Below are 14907 nucleotides of genomic sequence, written 5' to 3'. Positions count from 1 at the left end.
TGACAGCTGTAGTAGGTATCATGGTGGAAAAGCACAATGTGCAACAAGACCCTACAACCACAGTCTCTAACCTAGATTGAAAGTCACCAGAAACTTCTCTGAAGAGGTGACATTTACAGGGGAATGAGTGAACACCAGTTGCCTGGGCAGAAAGAGCATTTCAGTCAGAGGAAACAACACATGCAAAGGCCCCAAGGCAGAGGCAGACTGGCACCTTCACGGACCTAAAAGAACTTTCGTATGGCTGGAGTACAGCCAATGAGGGAGAGAACCTTGAAAAATGACTTTGAAGAGAGGAATTAAGCAGGACAGTGCAGGGCTTTAAAAGCTATGCTCGGGATCCTGGGTTCATCAGAAAAGGCACTGGGCAGCCACCAACTGGCTTTAAGCCACGAGTGGAGCTCTTGGCACTCTCCTTCAGTGCAAAGCCTGACTTGTATTTTCTAGATTTCCTCGTAGTGCTTAATCAGTCTTCTACACTCTCAGATTGAAAAACCATCATGGTTTGTGGGAACGCAAAGCAATTCTTAACGTACTATCAACTGTCTAGGAGCCTGTTACTTTGAGGAAAAAGAAAACACTGCTACAAAATTTCACGTGTATGCTCATATAGGAGCTATATAATATAGAATCCTTCTACATTAAGAGCTATTCTAATAAAAATTTAAAATACCCCAGTGTTCTATTTTGCTACTTGCTCTTGAATCTCATCAAAAGTCAAAAGTATGTTGCTTCACTTATTTTACCTGCTCCACTTTCCAGTGACGGCTTTATTTCATGGTTTATCCTACTGCGCTACTCACAGGGAGACAGGAGAAGGCAAGCACCTCATCTCTCTCCAGGGTGTACTTCACACACATTATCTCAAAAGGCCAGAGAGGTAAGGTTTCTACTCACTCTTTTAAGGCTCAGAGGTGTTAAGTACCTGCACAGGATCACTCAGCTAGTAAGGAAGCTAGTATTTAAACCAACATCTCTGGGATTATAAAACCCAGACTTCGCTACTACTTCAAGCAAAACACACTTATTATCCAGAAAATTCTGGTGGGGTAAAACTACTCTAAATCTTCCATCCCTTTTATTGAATCCTTTTTTCCAAGTCCTTCCATACTGAGATATTACAAACTGGGGATTTAGATCAAGAACGCACAGCTAAAATGAGACAATTCAACCCATAACACATAATATAGACCATGAAAGCACAGACTAGAGAATATATATGGACAGGAGCATACAGTCTGTACTATAATTTTAGAAAAGGGAGAATCTTCTAAAAGCCTTTCATTTTCATTTATTCTGGTTTTTATTTTAATAAAACCTGCATGTTGTCCTACTTCAATACAGCTTTTAAAAATGAAAAACCACAGGAATTTTTAGAAGTATAACTAGAAACCAAAATGTGACATGAATCCAGGGTTTTCAAAAGAATTCATCACACTCTCCTGCGTTAGCTGGACTTCCTGCAGAGTCCTATGAAGACATGGGGTGCACAGGAACAGCACTGCCATCATCCCAAGAAAATCCCTTCCTGACATTTTTTACAGAGGCTTTCATGACCCCCTGATGACAACAGTTACTCCATGAGAATCCTGCACTTAGAAAAAGAGTTTCACAACTATTTTATTTTATTTTTTTAAAGATTTTATTTATTTATTCATGAGAGACACAGAGAGAAAGGCAGACATAGACGGAGGGAGAAGCAGGCTCCCTGCAAGAAGCCAGATGTGGGACTCGATCCCAGGACTCCAGGATCACGCCCTGAGCCGAAGGCAGCCGCTCAACCGCTGAGCCACCCAGGCGTCCCCACAACTATTTTAAATACTAGTAGCAGTTGTTATTTTTCTAAACAAGATTTTCTTTCTTAGGTGCAGTGTCTGAGGACGTCTTCTTAGAGATCATAATTCAACAAGGCAATAAATTATGTACCTAGTTTTTCCTCACACAAAACCATCATATAGAGACTACTTATTGAAATTTCTGGAATTCCCCTTGTTTATTTCTCAAGATCACAAATAAACTGATACTGAAACAGGCTTTACCAGTAAGTTTCATTTGTGAAACAATGAGTAATGCAATAAAAACACCAGGAGAAAAGATCAACATTTCACTCTGACCAAAGGTTTTTCTGAAACAAGTCATCCTAATACATGAATTTCAGCTTGATTTGTTCTTTCTTATTTTCAATAATATACTTGGATCTTTACCCTAAATGCTGTCCTGGCAATCTAAACTATAGAAAAATGCATAAGCAAAACCGGGTTATAATAATGTATGGAACTGTAAATTTAATAATAAATTCCAGTCAATAATAAATTCTTTCCAAATTTGATATGTCTTACCCCTAATTTCTCACTAATTTCATACAAAGTGAAGTAGCTCATATCTAAAAGTAGAATGTTGGATAGTCCATAATTTAAATGAGCTATGCTTGGGAAAACTAGCAATATCATGTCATCTTGCAATAGAACATCTTTCTGTGCTGACAGTTGGCTTTTCCAATATGTCCTTGTGCCACACTATACTTTGTTTTAAATAAAGGGGAAAAAAAAGAACTGATGTTTTCTCTAAGCTATGTCAATCAGCCAGTTAACTATGTTCTATTGAGCTTTCATTATGAGAAAAATGTGTAAATGGATTGTAACAAATGAAAGAGCAAACTATATTTGAAATGTTAGCATTTGCATAATTGTCCTAGCCAAAAAAAAAAGAAAGAAAGAAACTTTAAATGTACGAGATGGGCAAGAATGCTCATTTCAAGCAACTGGTTAACCTAATGAAATACTCTATCAGTGATCATAAGAAATACTAATTTTTAAAGTCACCAAAGAAAAAGATAACAATACTCTAGAAATCACCTTTCTCTGAGAAACTCTCATACTCAATTTCTCAGCCTTTAAAACGGAAAAGTGTTGTGCCCAAGATTGCTCTGATTCGCGATCTTGGGCACAACAAAAAGGTCTCAAGAAAGGGTAAGTGGAAGCTGATTCACTCTTGATTAATCATCATCAACAGGGATCCCTGGGTGGCGCAGCGGTTTAGCACCACCTTCAGCCCAGGGTGTGATCCTGGAGTCCCGGGATCGAGTCCCACGTCGGGCTCCCTCCATGGAGCCTGCTTCTCCCTCTGCCTGTGTCTCTGCCTCTCTCTCTCCGTCTCTCATGAATAAATAAGTAAAACCTTCTGCCTCTGCCTCCCTTCTGCACACAGGAAGATGAGACATACATATAAAAAACAATAGCAAAAAAAAAAATAGCAAACAAGTGCATCCTTGTGAAATGATGAGTTGTAAGTGCCAGGTGGTGTCAGAAATTCACAAGAGGAGTAATTAACGTGAGCCAGAATGTTCAAGGATGCATGTACAGAAAAAGTAGCACTTAACTCGGGTCTTGAAGAAGAGGTAGGACTTGGAAAAGCAGAGAAGAAAAGAGACGTTTGGGTCTGATGGAAATACGCATGCGATAACAATATTCACAGAAGGACAATCAGACACATTTCAGTAGAGTGCAGGCGGAGCAGGGAGTGCAAAAGTTGAGTATGAAACCCCAAAGAGCCAAATTAGCAATGTAAATTTGAAAGGTGAGGAATGAAATCTGAAATGAAATTGACTTCCATCCCACCAATCTTACTGCAAAACCAACCAGAAATAAAAACCAGTAGCACATTTAAATAATGAAAATGACAGCGATAATTAAATTTGTATAGTATTTTAAAGTTTTAAGCATGTTCCTTTTCTCACCACAACCCTGTGGAGGAGGCAGTTCAGACTGAATCATAATACCTGTATTATGAAACAGGAAACTACGATTCACAGCAGTCAAGGTTTAACATGCTTATTTAAGTCTTTAAACTACTCCTGCAATCATCTTCATAAAAAAAATCAGTAATAATTGCTTTTCCTCTTACCAGAAAAAAAATATGAAAGTTATAATGATGTGTATCTATCACACTAATGGTCAAAAGGTGAACATATCTATAGTGAGAATGAATACCAAACAACCTGAAAGTCAAGGAACCATGGGGTGTTTCAGCAAAGCACAAGTCAGGATCTGTAAATGAAGTGAGTATCCACGATGGTACATGGCAAATCAACAAGCTAACTAATCTACTTTTGCTAATTCTATAAGTAAACTCCAATGATTTAAAAAAAATTGAAATCTGGTTGTATTTCATTAAATTTGGGAGCTTTGGGGGTCATGATTTCAAAAAATCTTAAATCACAGTAGTTTCCATTTATTGGATAAACTAAATCATTCACTTGTATGGTTAAACTGCAGATAGTTACAACCCAATTTATTTCCCCCATTTCTTACTTTTTTCTCCAAAGAAGAGTATTTTATTTAGCTAAAACTCTTATCTCCTGTCCTTTATGTTCTCTAAAATGGAAAGATGCTTCTAAAATCCCTTGTTTCTCTCTGATTGATGGTTCTGGTCCACACAGTTATCTTGTCTCTCACTGGACTGCTGCACTTTACTGTCAGCACTACATAGTTTATTTGGTCTCTCCAGCTGGATAGACTCACAATCTAAGATCATCTATTACACTTTTAATTATATCAGCCTTCTCTCATTGACCTCCACTTAGAGTATGGTCACATACCAAACTACTACTGGTTGAGTCTTCTAACCACTGTGGAAGCACAAACATCTGGTCACCACAGGATCCTTCAGATTTTTTTAAATTGTTGGTTTATTTAGTAGTAATTCTGGTGATTAGCCTATTCAGCAAAATGCGTGCCTCAACAACAGACAGAAGGGCAATAACTATCAATTTGACACCTGTGCCTTGGGACCTAGAAAAGACCCTAATCCAAATAGGTAAAATCCCTGTACTCATTAAGAAGAGGAGAGGCTCCAGGGCCACAATGCAGCTCTACTACTTAGATGCTATTTAACTTTGAGGAAATTACTTAATCTCTTTCTGCCTCAAGTTTGCCAGTATGTAAAACAGGGTTGATCACATCAACTCCAAAGCATTACTGTGAATGCCTAACTATATTAGTTGTTGTTAATTATTATTAATTATTCTTTAAAGGGGAATAGACTCAATACAATCAGGTAAAGCCCCCTGAATCAACGACAGTGCAGATCATTTTGAAGTTCAAAATTATTACAATGGCTCCCTATACAATGACTCTGTTACTCTCTCGCCTTTCATATGTGTATGCATAGAATACTGATGAGGCAATAATGCCAGTTTGGCATAATTAACTACTGTCTTTCAGACTGTAGGAAAAAATTACTGCTCTTCTTTTAACATGGAGGCAGAAGGGAAAGAAAGGATGGTTGTTTCCATTTCAGTTCAGTTCTAGAGAGTGAAACCAGACCATTGGTGGTAACACATGGAGAAATCAGGAAGCTCTGCTGGTGACTGCTAAGGTCATGAGATTCTGCTGAGGCAAATAAATCAACTAGCCACTGGATCAATCAGACAAGTGGGCTGGAAAACAGTGGGGAGCCCTTCTCTTTCTGAAGAAGAGCAAGAAAAATTTCCTCCCATGGAATGGCCTCTTGGCAAATCTACTCTGCAGGCATTCCCTGTTGAGAGGGAAATAAAGAAAGAGCAAAATCTGCAAATACTCCCTAACATGTAAAGAATGGTTTGCTGATCTCCTTATTAGTTATCCCAGACAACAACACTCCTTCAAAGTCCCTAATAAAGCACTTCCGCATACGGCATGAACTTTTCATTTAACTAACTTTATAGTCTGGATGTAAGTTCATTCAAAATTCCCATGGAGGTGGGATATCAGGGAGAGGAAGAAGATGCAGAGAAAAGCTGCAAAAGAGTGTTGAACAGTGCTTCAAAGAGGATACTTAACCAACTCTTCTTGCAATTTCCCTTTTTATTCCAAATGCTGACCACCACGAAGGGCCTTTGAGATGAAGCCATTCCTGGTTGCCAAGGAAATTTCCACAAAGCCTGAAGGATTTCTTTGAAAGCAACACCTTTAGCAGAAGCAATAAGAAACATACAGGTGGCCAAGTCAGCTGTCACTGTACTTCTCACCTCTTAACCTCAGAAGACAGGAGGATTAGCCAGCTCAGAGATCCAATTAGACTGGCAGAATAAACCCAGTTTTATCCTCAATATTTTAAGCTTCTGAAAAAAGCCCCCAAAGTGATCTGGGAGGCAGATGCTAGGGACTGAAATTCTTTTCATTTTAGCAACTGGAGTCGCTAAGCTTTTACTGGAGTGAATCATAAAGGAAAAACTCAAATCTGATTGGCATACAGCATCCCAGTAGTGGAGGAGGATTTATTAAAGTGTTTAAAAAATCTAGGACACAAATTGGTATAATCTTTTGGGAAGGTAATTGGCAATACACAGTGAGCCAGCAATTCCACTTATAAAAATTTCTCCTCCAGAAATACTCACTAAAGAATGCAAGAAAAAAAAATTACCATAAGGAATTTTCTTAAAAGCTTGATTGTAATTGCAAAGAAATGAAAATAACTAAATATCTATAATAGAATATCATTTAAATAAAATATGATTTTAAATAAAATATGTGGACTACAGCCTCTCAAAAGAATAAGGTAGATGTCTGTGGCATTGTTAGGCTTTAAAAAAATCCAGCTACAGAACATTATGATCCTGTTTGTATTTTATATAAATAAGTGTATAATTTTTATGCATAGGAAAAATCTAGAGGACTCTCCAAACTGCTAATAATGGTTATTTTGAGGGTGAGAATTTGTGAATTTTCACTATTTTATTCATATTTGCTTTGTTTGATTTTTTACAGCAATTTTGTATGCCTTTGAATCAGAAAAAAGCTAAAGTTTAAAAAATGTACAAGTAATAATGTTACTGTAGTACATAAAGAATAACTCCATGTATATATTTACAACTATTATAAAGGTTTTTTAACCAGGCTCTTAGGGTGTTCATCACAGGCATTGCTATTTTCTGATTGTGTAACAATTTGCCACTTCCAAGGGAAAAAAGTTGTTTATTTTTTTAATGAAGTCATGTTCAGAAATAGGTAACATGTGACGTGAGAGTAGATATCCATCAAAGATAATTGTTGATGACATTCTAGGACTCTCTTAAATATATTAAGAATACTCATGGTATTGGAATACAGGTAGAATGCTACCTATTGAAGAGAGGGGGAAAAGTGCCATCAAATATAAAATATAAAATAAAAAAAGTGCCATCGAATATAAAATATGCCAGTTAATTATTTAAGACATGAAGCCTTCCAAATATGGAAATGCCCTATAGTTCTCCTGGACTTCTTCACAGGGACAGCTAAGAGTGGGGCCCAAGATCCCCACTCGGCTGCTCTGTCCTGTTCCTACACACTAATCCTCCTTTCTGAACAATAAAGACTAAGATGCTTGTCACTTCTTCAGAGAGGCCTCCAGTGAAGGTTACATGAGTCATGTGTTACACCCACGTGACCTGTCTGATGTCAGCCAGCAGTAACCTTAATAGGAGAACTGGAGGTGGAGAAGCAATCACTCAAAAGCTCAGTCTCACCACTCTTAGTGGCCTATGTCCAGTTCTGGTGCATTAAAATAGTTTAATATTTTATTAATATTAATAATGTAGCCTAATTAATAGAAAACTTTTTCTTTCTTTTTTTTTTTTTCTAAAGATTTTATTTATTCATGAGACACAGAGACATAGGCAGAGGGAGAAGGGACTTGATCTCAGGACCCCAGGATCATGCCCTGAACCAAGGCAGATGCTCGACCACTGAGACACTCAGGCGCCCCAGAAACTTTTTCTTTCTTAAAATACTTTGTGAAACAGAAGAACTTCCCTCACTGACAAGAATAAGATCTTGATATCTATGGTAAATATATTAAGAAACTGGCTATTGGGTCTTTAGAGCTGAGAGTTTAAATGCACTGTGGTGCTCATCCAATGCTTAATCATAGGAACACCCCCAGGGGATCCAGAACACTGGCAAATATCTCTATTCTAACACACAGCATCTTCAGTGATCTTTTTATTTTTTTAAGATTTTATTTATTTATTAATGAGACACACACACATACACACACACACACACAGAGAGAGAGAGAGAGAGGCAGACACAGGCAGAGGGAGAAGCAGGCTCCATGGAGGGAGCCTGATGTGGGACTCGATCCCGGGTCTCCAGGATCACACCCTGGGCTGAAGGCGGCGCTAAACCGCTGAGCCACCCAGGCTGCCCTTCAGTGATCTTTTTAAATGTCAATCAGTACATCCAACTCTCCAGGTAAAACTCCTAAAACAGTGTCTCACTGCACTTAGAATAAAAATTAAAAGGTGCCCCTGTATAACTTCCCTGGCCTCACCTACTACTTCACACCTGCTACCTTTGCTCCAACCACTCTAGACTTATTTTTTCTTCTTCCAATTTCTTGGATACATCACATTCATTCCTGCTTCAAAGTCTTACTCTTGATTTTTGCTTAACCTAGAAGCCTCTTCCCCTGTATCTTCTTTCTGGCTAAACCTCCTACCTAAAATAGCTGTCCTGTACCTCTTCGCATTACCCTGCTATATTTTCAAGGCAGTACTTGTGATTGTGTGAAATCACACTATTCATTTGTTTACTTGTTTTTATCGTTTATTGTCTACCAGTCCTCAAAAGCATGGGAGCTTTATAGTCAAAAAAATTATGTCTCATTCATCTCTGGAACCCTATATCTACCTCCAAGAACACTTTCTAGCACAGAATATACTTTCTGAATGAATGAATTAGTTCAAATCACAGCAGCATACAGTTATGGGGTGATTTAAAAGTTCAAATTTATTGCAGCCTCACAAGTACTTAAAATCACAATCCTAAATTTGACAATAAACTCCCCTTTTCTTTACCTGAAAATACAAGATAGAGTTTAGTTTACTTGAGACAGGTTAATCTCCTTCATTTTCAAGCTGACACAGCACCTGTTTTTAAATGAGCGTTAGCCTTCTGATTCAAATAAACAGCTTTCATGAAAGTGCTTTCATGAAAGCATTATGAAAATGGGAAAATTCAACTGCCCCAATTTTCAACGAGACACGAGGTTTCTGAAATCAGTACATCATCACTTCTCAAACACTACTAATAACCACTGATTGTTAATTCTTTAAGAATATGGGAGAGTGTCAGGAAAAGGAAGCTATATAAGGTCAAATTTCTTGTGGAAAAGATGATAACAAATATCAGTCCTGTTAATTATCTAAGTGGCTAGCTCACACCCTTTGAAAGAGACTCCAAAGATAATCATTGCACTGGCTGCACCAGTCCCATTAAGGACACCTGGCTGAAGAAAAGCTGTCATCGCTGAACCACAGGGAAGCTCAAACCAGAGTGACTAATGACATCTAACAATGTAACCACCTCCTCACAACATGCCTTTGTTCTCAGGTTTTCACAGATGTGATTCCATTTGGAGTTTTCCCAACATTGCAGTGTTTCAATGGTCCCTGAAAATGTGCTAAAGACAAGTATTATAACCTCAGAAAATATGAGCCTTTCTGAGCCACAGCACCTTCTCTGAGGAGGGAAGCGGGACCACCCAGTGCTTGGTATGACTTAGAGGGCTTTCTGGCTGAGCTGTGAAAAAGAAAAGGAGATGCTATTGCATTTTTCTGTTACTGTGCATATGAAATAGCTATTAATGCAAAGGGAAGCTTAATGTGAGCCTTAGGTAGGAAACCTTCAAAACGATGAAGAAATCATCTCAGCTGAACTTAGCTGACTCCTTCTCATATTACATATGTGTAAGAAAAGGATTAGGGGTTGTTTGATCACGAAATGTGTCTTTCTAGATTTTATTTTAAGTAGTCATGGCTTAGCAATTTCAAACTTATACATGGTTTTAATGGTTTCATCCTTTACTCCCTGACAAAATATTTAAATCCAGGTCTATCTCTGCAAAAAACAAACAACAAACCAAAAAACGGATTTCAAAAACAGAAATCTAGATAGGCAAATACATTGGGAGATAATAGGCAATAGGCAAAAATGATTATAATACACTTTAGAAATTAACCTTGGCCAAGTTCCACCAGCAGACCTATAGACAGGTTCTCAGCTAAGCTAGCTAAAGTCATAACTAGATAAGAAGTTACAAGGTTATATGAGCAGTGTCTCCCTGAGAATCTGCAAGGTATTTCTACAACTACTGCATCCACTGTAGTCTCCAGACTGCAATTTCACTGAAGGTTGATCATGTAATTGTGAGAAGTTATTCTATTACTGATAACCTGAAAAAAACGTCAAGCCCTTTTAAAGTCATTGTACCACTTGGCATGGTACTTCTACTAGAGTTAAAGCTAAGAAGTAAAATGATAAAAAAGATATTCTCACAGCTGATTTTATACTCAAATGCAAATCAGAACGAAGCCACTGCATTTGACAAGCACTCATTGTGCTTGTAAGTTTTTTCTTTTGAAAACAGAAAAGGGATAAAAGGAGACAGAAAAACAAATCAATCTAAGGTAAATGGGAAAGGTAACTGGATAATGAAAAAAAAAATTGTCCTTAGCAACAAAATAGAAGAGATTATTTATGTAGATTTACAAGTAGATGAGCTCCAGATGTGTTTTTTCGTTTTTGATCTACTTCTCCCCAGGTGCTTTTCTCCTTAATAAATATAACATCCAAGTTGGAATATTGTTGAAGCATTGAATCACCTAAATTTTGGCTACGCTCCTCTGCTGTTAACTATTTTGAGCTATTTTTCAATAAGGCAGCCGCTACTGAAATCCTAAGTACATAGGCTTGGCAGAGCCAAAGAGAAAAAGTGCAGTCCACAGATTTGTTTCTTCTGTTTTCCCAAAACAGAATCTCATAAAAAATATGCCCTCAAATTTTGTCACTATATTGCTGTCAAAGAAATTCTGCTCCTCTTCATAACTCTGAATGTTAAACCCAGAGTTCTTGTGCTACTGGGAAGTTATATAGCTCCAGGAGGTGGAGAGGCACCCCTGCAACTGTTCAAATCGTAGCCAGGCACAATAATCAGTCAATCAGAAACTTCGGTTCCAGTCGGATGGAAGTTTTTGGGGCCAACTTGGAAAAGCATACAGAACAAGTTTGACTTTGCTGCCAAGATCATTTCCAGGACATTGGCTAATTAATTATAAAAGCTTTTTCAAAACAAATTTGAGGCTGGCAACCTTTTCTTCCTACCCAAACAGAGAAAAAAAAAAAAAAAAAGGTTAAAAAATAAAAGCCTGAGTTTAGTCTGTGTGGTATTTTTTGCCATAGCTTTATCTTCTTTACAAACCCATTTTTTTTCTCAACCTAAAATGATCCAGAGACTTCTGTATTTGAAGTACTAAAATAGTATGTACAGAAACTGAAAAATATTACTTTGAATTTCTAATTTGCCTCTGGCTGTAGATGAGATCATGGGTCAGTTCCAAAACTTTTCAAACTCTTTGGTGGGAAGCAAAGAAAGGAAGTTTCTTCCTCTTTGTGGGATGAAGAACTCATTGGATTAACTGCAGGTACTATAATAGATACAATGTAGATGGACAGTTGCTCCTAAAATGATATATTGTGTTTTGTTAAACATACAAAATAGAGGCACCTGGGTGGCTCAGTGGGTTAAGCGTCTGGTTAAGTGTCAGATTCTAGGTTTCAGCACAGGTCATGATCTCAGTCAGGGTTCTGGGATGGAACCCTGCCTGGGGCTCCACCCTCAGTGTCAAGTCTGCTTGTCCTTCTCCCTCGGCTCCTCCTCCTCCCTGCACTCTTAGTATTTCTCTCTCTCTCTCAAATAAATAAAATCTTTTTTTTTTAATGATATATTCATCAACCTTCACTTCCAGCATTGAAAACAAAAAGAACAAAACTCCTGAATTAAATCTTCCTGGTTTCTCTTAATATGAACCTCGATGAATATGAGATGTTCATAATAGGCATCAAAGATTCTGGTTTCAAGTACTATAATCACACAGGTTTTATAGCAAAATCAACACCCCCAAATCATTATGTTCCAACATATTTCATCCAACACTGGAATCAAAAGCTTATGTAATATGCATCCTAAGCCATCAAATTCCTTCTGCCTATGCCCAGATCTGAAGACACTCAAAAAGGTAAGAAATTTCTCTTAGCCAGCATTTACCAGCTGCTTATTGGCAAATTCCTAGCAGGAGAACTGTTCATAATAAAAGAAGTTGTGTTTTTTTTGTTTGTTTGTTTGTTTTGTTTTTTTCAAAAAAGTCTGTCAACCAGATATTCCTAACTCTGCTTTATCCTGTATCAAGTGCACTACCTTATCCAGTATCAAAGCCCTTGGCAAACCACAGAAATAGAACGTTACTGGTAAATATTGAATAGAGCCAAAATTGCCAAATAGTTTTGAGGGCAACTCTAAACAAGTCCTAGTGGATTGAGTTTTAGTGTATCCTATATTTAAATGAACTTCTCCTGTCACTTCAAGGGGGAGGCAAATACAAGGGAGGAGAGCTATCCATATTAGCATATGAAGGGAGAACAGCTCTAGCAATCAAGAATCAATCTCAATGTAAGGGACGTAATTAAGCCTGACCAAAGCAGAGAGTTCTTCTTATGAAAAACACAAAATAAAATAAGAAGGACAACAGGAGATTTCGGAGAATCTTGAAAGTCAGGCAGGGAAATCTGAACTTCACTTGATGGGAAGCCACTCTAAACTTAATCCAGGAGGGAAACATAAGGGCAATTATAGGAAAAGTATGTCATTGAAATAGGAGAAAACAGAGACAAGGGATTAGTTGCAAAGCTTCTCTAGCAAATCCAGTCTGAGATGATGAAGGCCCAAATAGGGTGTTGCTGGTGAAGGGAAGGAAAAAGAATCCAAAAGCCATTTCACAAGAAGGAACATAAATTCACCTTTCCTGTACCTTTTAGAATTTACCAAGACCTATAAACCTCTGTCACTACTGTAAGTGCTGCCCATGAAAGAGGCACATCGTCGTAAGTCTCCATTGCCTTAGAATATATAACTCAGATTTATTTATTCAGGTGGAATTTTCACCCAATTAGTCCAAAGTAACTCATTTTTTCTTTAATGTAAAGTACAAAATTATGCCCAGTCACTATTTTCTATGTCCAGATACCCACTCGACTGAAAAAAAATGGCCCAGATTCTACCATATTCTTCTTAAGAGAAAGTAAATCAAGGAGCACCTGGGAGCACCTGGGAGCACCTGGGAAGCTTAGTGGTTTAAGCATTTGCCTTAGGCTCAGGTTAAGAGCAAGCAGGAGTCTGCTTCTCCCTCCCCCTGCCCCTGTGCTCTCCTTCTCTCTCTCTCCCTCCTTTCCTCCCTCTCTCCCTCTTAAATAAAGAAAATCGTTTTTAAAAATTAAGTAAATCAAGATTCAAAACCTAATTGCTCTTCATGTCAAATAGGCTACTTACTATGGTTTAATAGACAAACATATACAGCCAACAAAGCTATCATTACCTTTATCTGATGTATCCCTCAAAAGTTAACCATTGTCAGCATTTCTTAAACCTTTATAATTTATCAATGCACTTGTTCTTAAATTATCTCTTTTAATCTTCACAATAACCCTGCAGTAGGGATTATTATTACTATTTTAGAGCGGAGACAACTGTAGCTCCAAGACTTAAAATGCCCAAGAGAATACATCTGTGAAGGTTAAAGTCAAGACCAATTCTTATCTTTGAACTTCAAAGCCCTGAAATCACATAGTGCTTTCCCTTCCCTCAGATAATATGCAAAAACAAAAAACAAAAAAACCCCAAAACCATCTACACATATCAGTGATTTCTTTGCTTACCTGGTCCTTCTCTGGTTTATCAGAAATGTCATTCAGACTGGAGGAAGTCAGATTCCTATGGGTCATAGCTGGGCTACCTGAAAAAAACAAAGGTGAACCCTAATTAAAGACTTCTTTTCAAAAACACAAGACTTTGGTTGTATACTTCGTAAACACTTGTAGATGATGATGAGAATGACAAAGATGCTTTAGCTCCACTGGGATTCTCCTGAAGAGTTTTCCAGAGTACAGGTTGGAGCACAAAGATGGTTAAATGAAAAGTATGTAAAATCCCAAATACCATGTTTAAGTCTTATTACCTGGCTTCATTTCAAGATGAGTTAAACTCTGAAAGAAACATCTAAAACAATAAGCATAAAAATGAATTTACTCTCATTTGGCTTACTTTTCGTCACTGCCCTTTACATAGTACCTGGTATCCTTTCCTTTTCCTACCCCCTATAGAGATGGCCTCTTTCCTCAGGTCAGCAGAGATGGCCACAGACTACAGGCCTGGACTTGCTCTCTCCAGGCCTCTGCAGTCCTTCCTAGGTATCACTCACCCCGAAAACCCATCTGTGTTCCCTTCTCTAGCTAACGCTTTAATCAAGAAGATTTCTCCTTAGTGGGCATCTGATCCAGAATCCATCTTCTTTGTGTCAAAGTAATACTATAGCAGGCCCCTCACTTCTTGCATTCCCACTTGCCAGACTAATATAAGCATATCCCTTCTTTTCCCTTGATGGGCCAATCTTCTTATTCATATTAAGGAATGGGTTTCATCAGGAATACTTGATGGGAACCAACCTCCCAGGCAATACAGTGGCTGTAGGTCAAGTCAACTGGCAATCCAGACAATGACTTTAGACCCCGTGACACAAAAAAGAGAAGAGGGACATCTGAAAGAGTGATAGCCATCTTCAAGGAGACTATGTTAATCAAAACAATAACATTCTGTTCATTCTGCAGTTGGACTTGAAATTTCTAGGCTTACTAAGCAAAAGAGTAACTTTTCAAAGCCAGGGTGTTTGACCCAGTCCCTGCAGGGTGCTGAGTAAGGCATTCATCATTAATCCTCAATGATCTGACTCAGGCTGGTCTTCACACCAAAAGGACAAGGGTTGAAAAACAAGCACCAAAGTTTGAACACAGCTTCACATTGGCTTCCAAATTACTTTTTAGTTTATAGACTTCAATT

The 14907-nt window shown here is 38.0% G+C and overlaps 1 protein-coding gene across 7 annotated transcripts in view; it reads right to left on the bottom strand.

Annotated features, from left to right (window-relative positions):
• Positions 1-14907, bottom strand: part of SLC4A4 (solute carrier family 4 member 4) — a 343745-nt gene that overhangs the window by 137575 nt on the left and 191263 nt on the right. For all 7 annotated transcript variants that reach the window (XM_025435827.3, XM_025435826.3, XM_025435829.3 and 4 more), the window contains one exon: positions 13731-13807. In XM_025435827.3, the coding sequence (XP_025291612.1) occupies positions 13731-13807 (77 nt within the window). The remainder of the gene's footprint in view (positions 1-13730; positions 13808-14907) is intronic.

Source organism: Canis lupus, chromosome 13, assembly GCF_003254725.2.
Source record: "Canis lupus dingo isolate Sandy chromosome 13, ASM325472v2, whole genome shotgun sequence".
NCBI classification, from domain to species: domain Eukaryota; kingdom Metazoa; phylum Chordata; class Mammalia; order Carnivora; family Canidae; genus Canis; species Canis lupus.
Note: the sequence above shows the minus strand (reverse complement) of the source record. Positions and strands in the feature narration are given on the sequence as shown.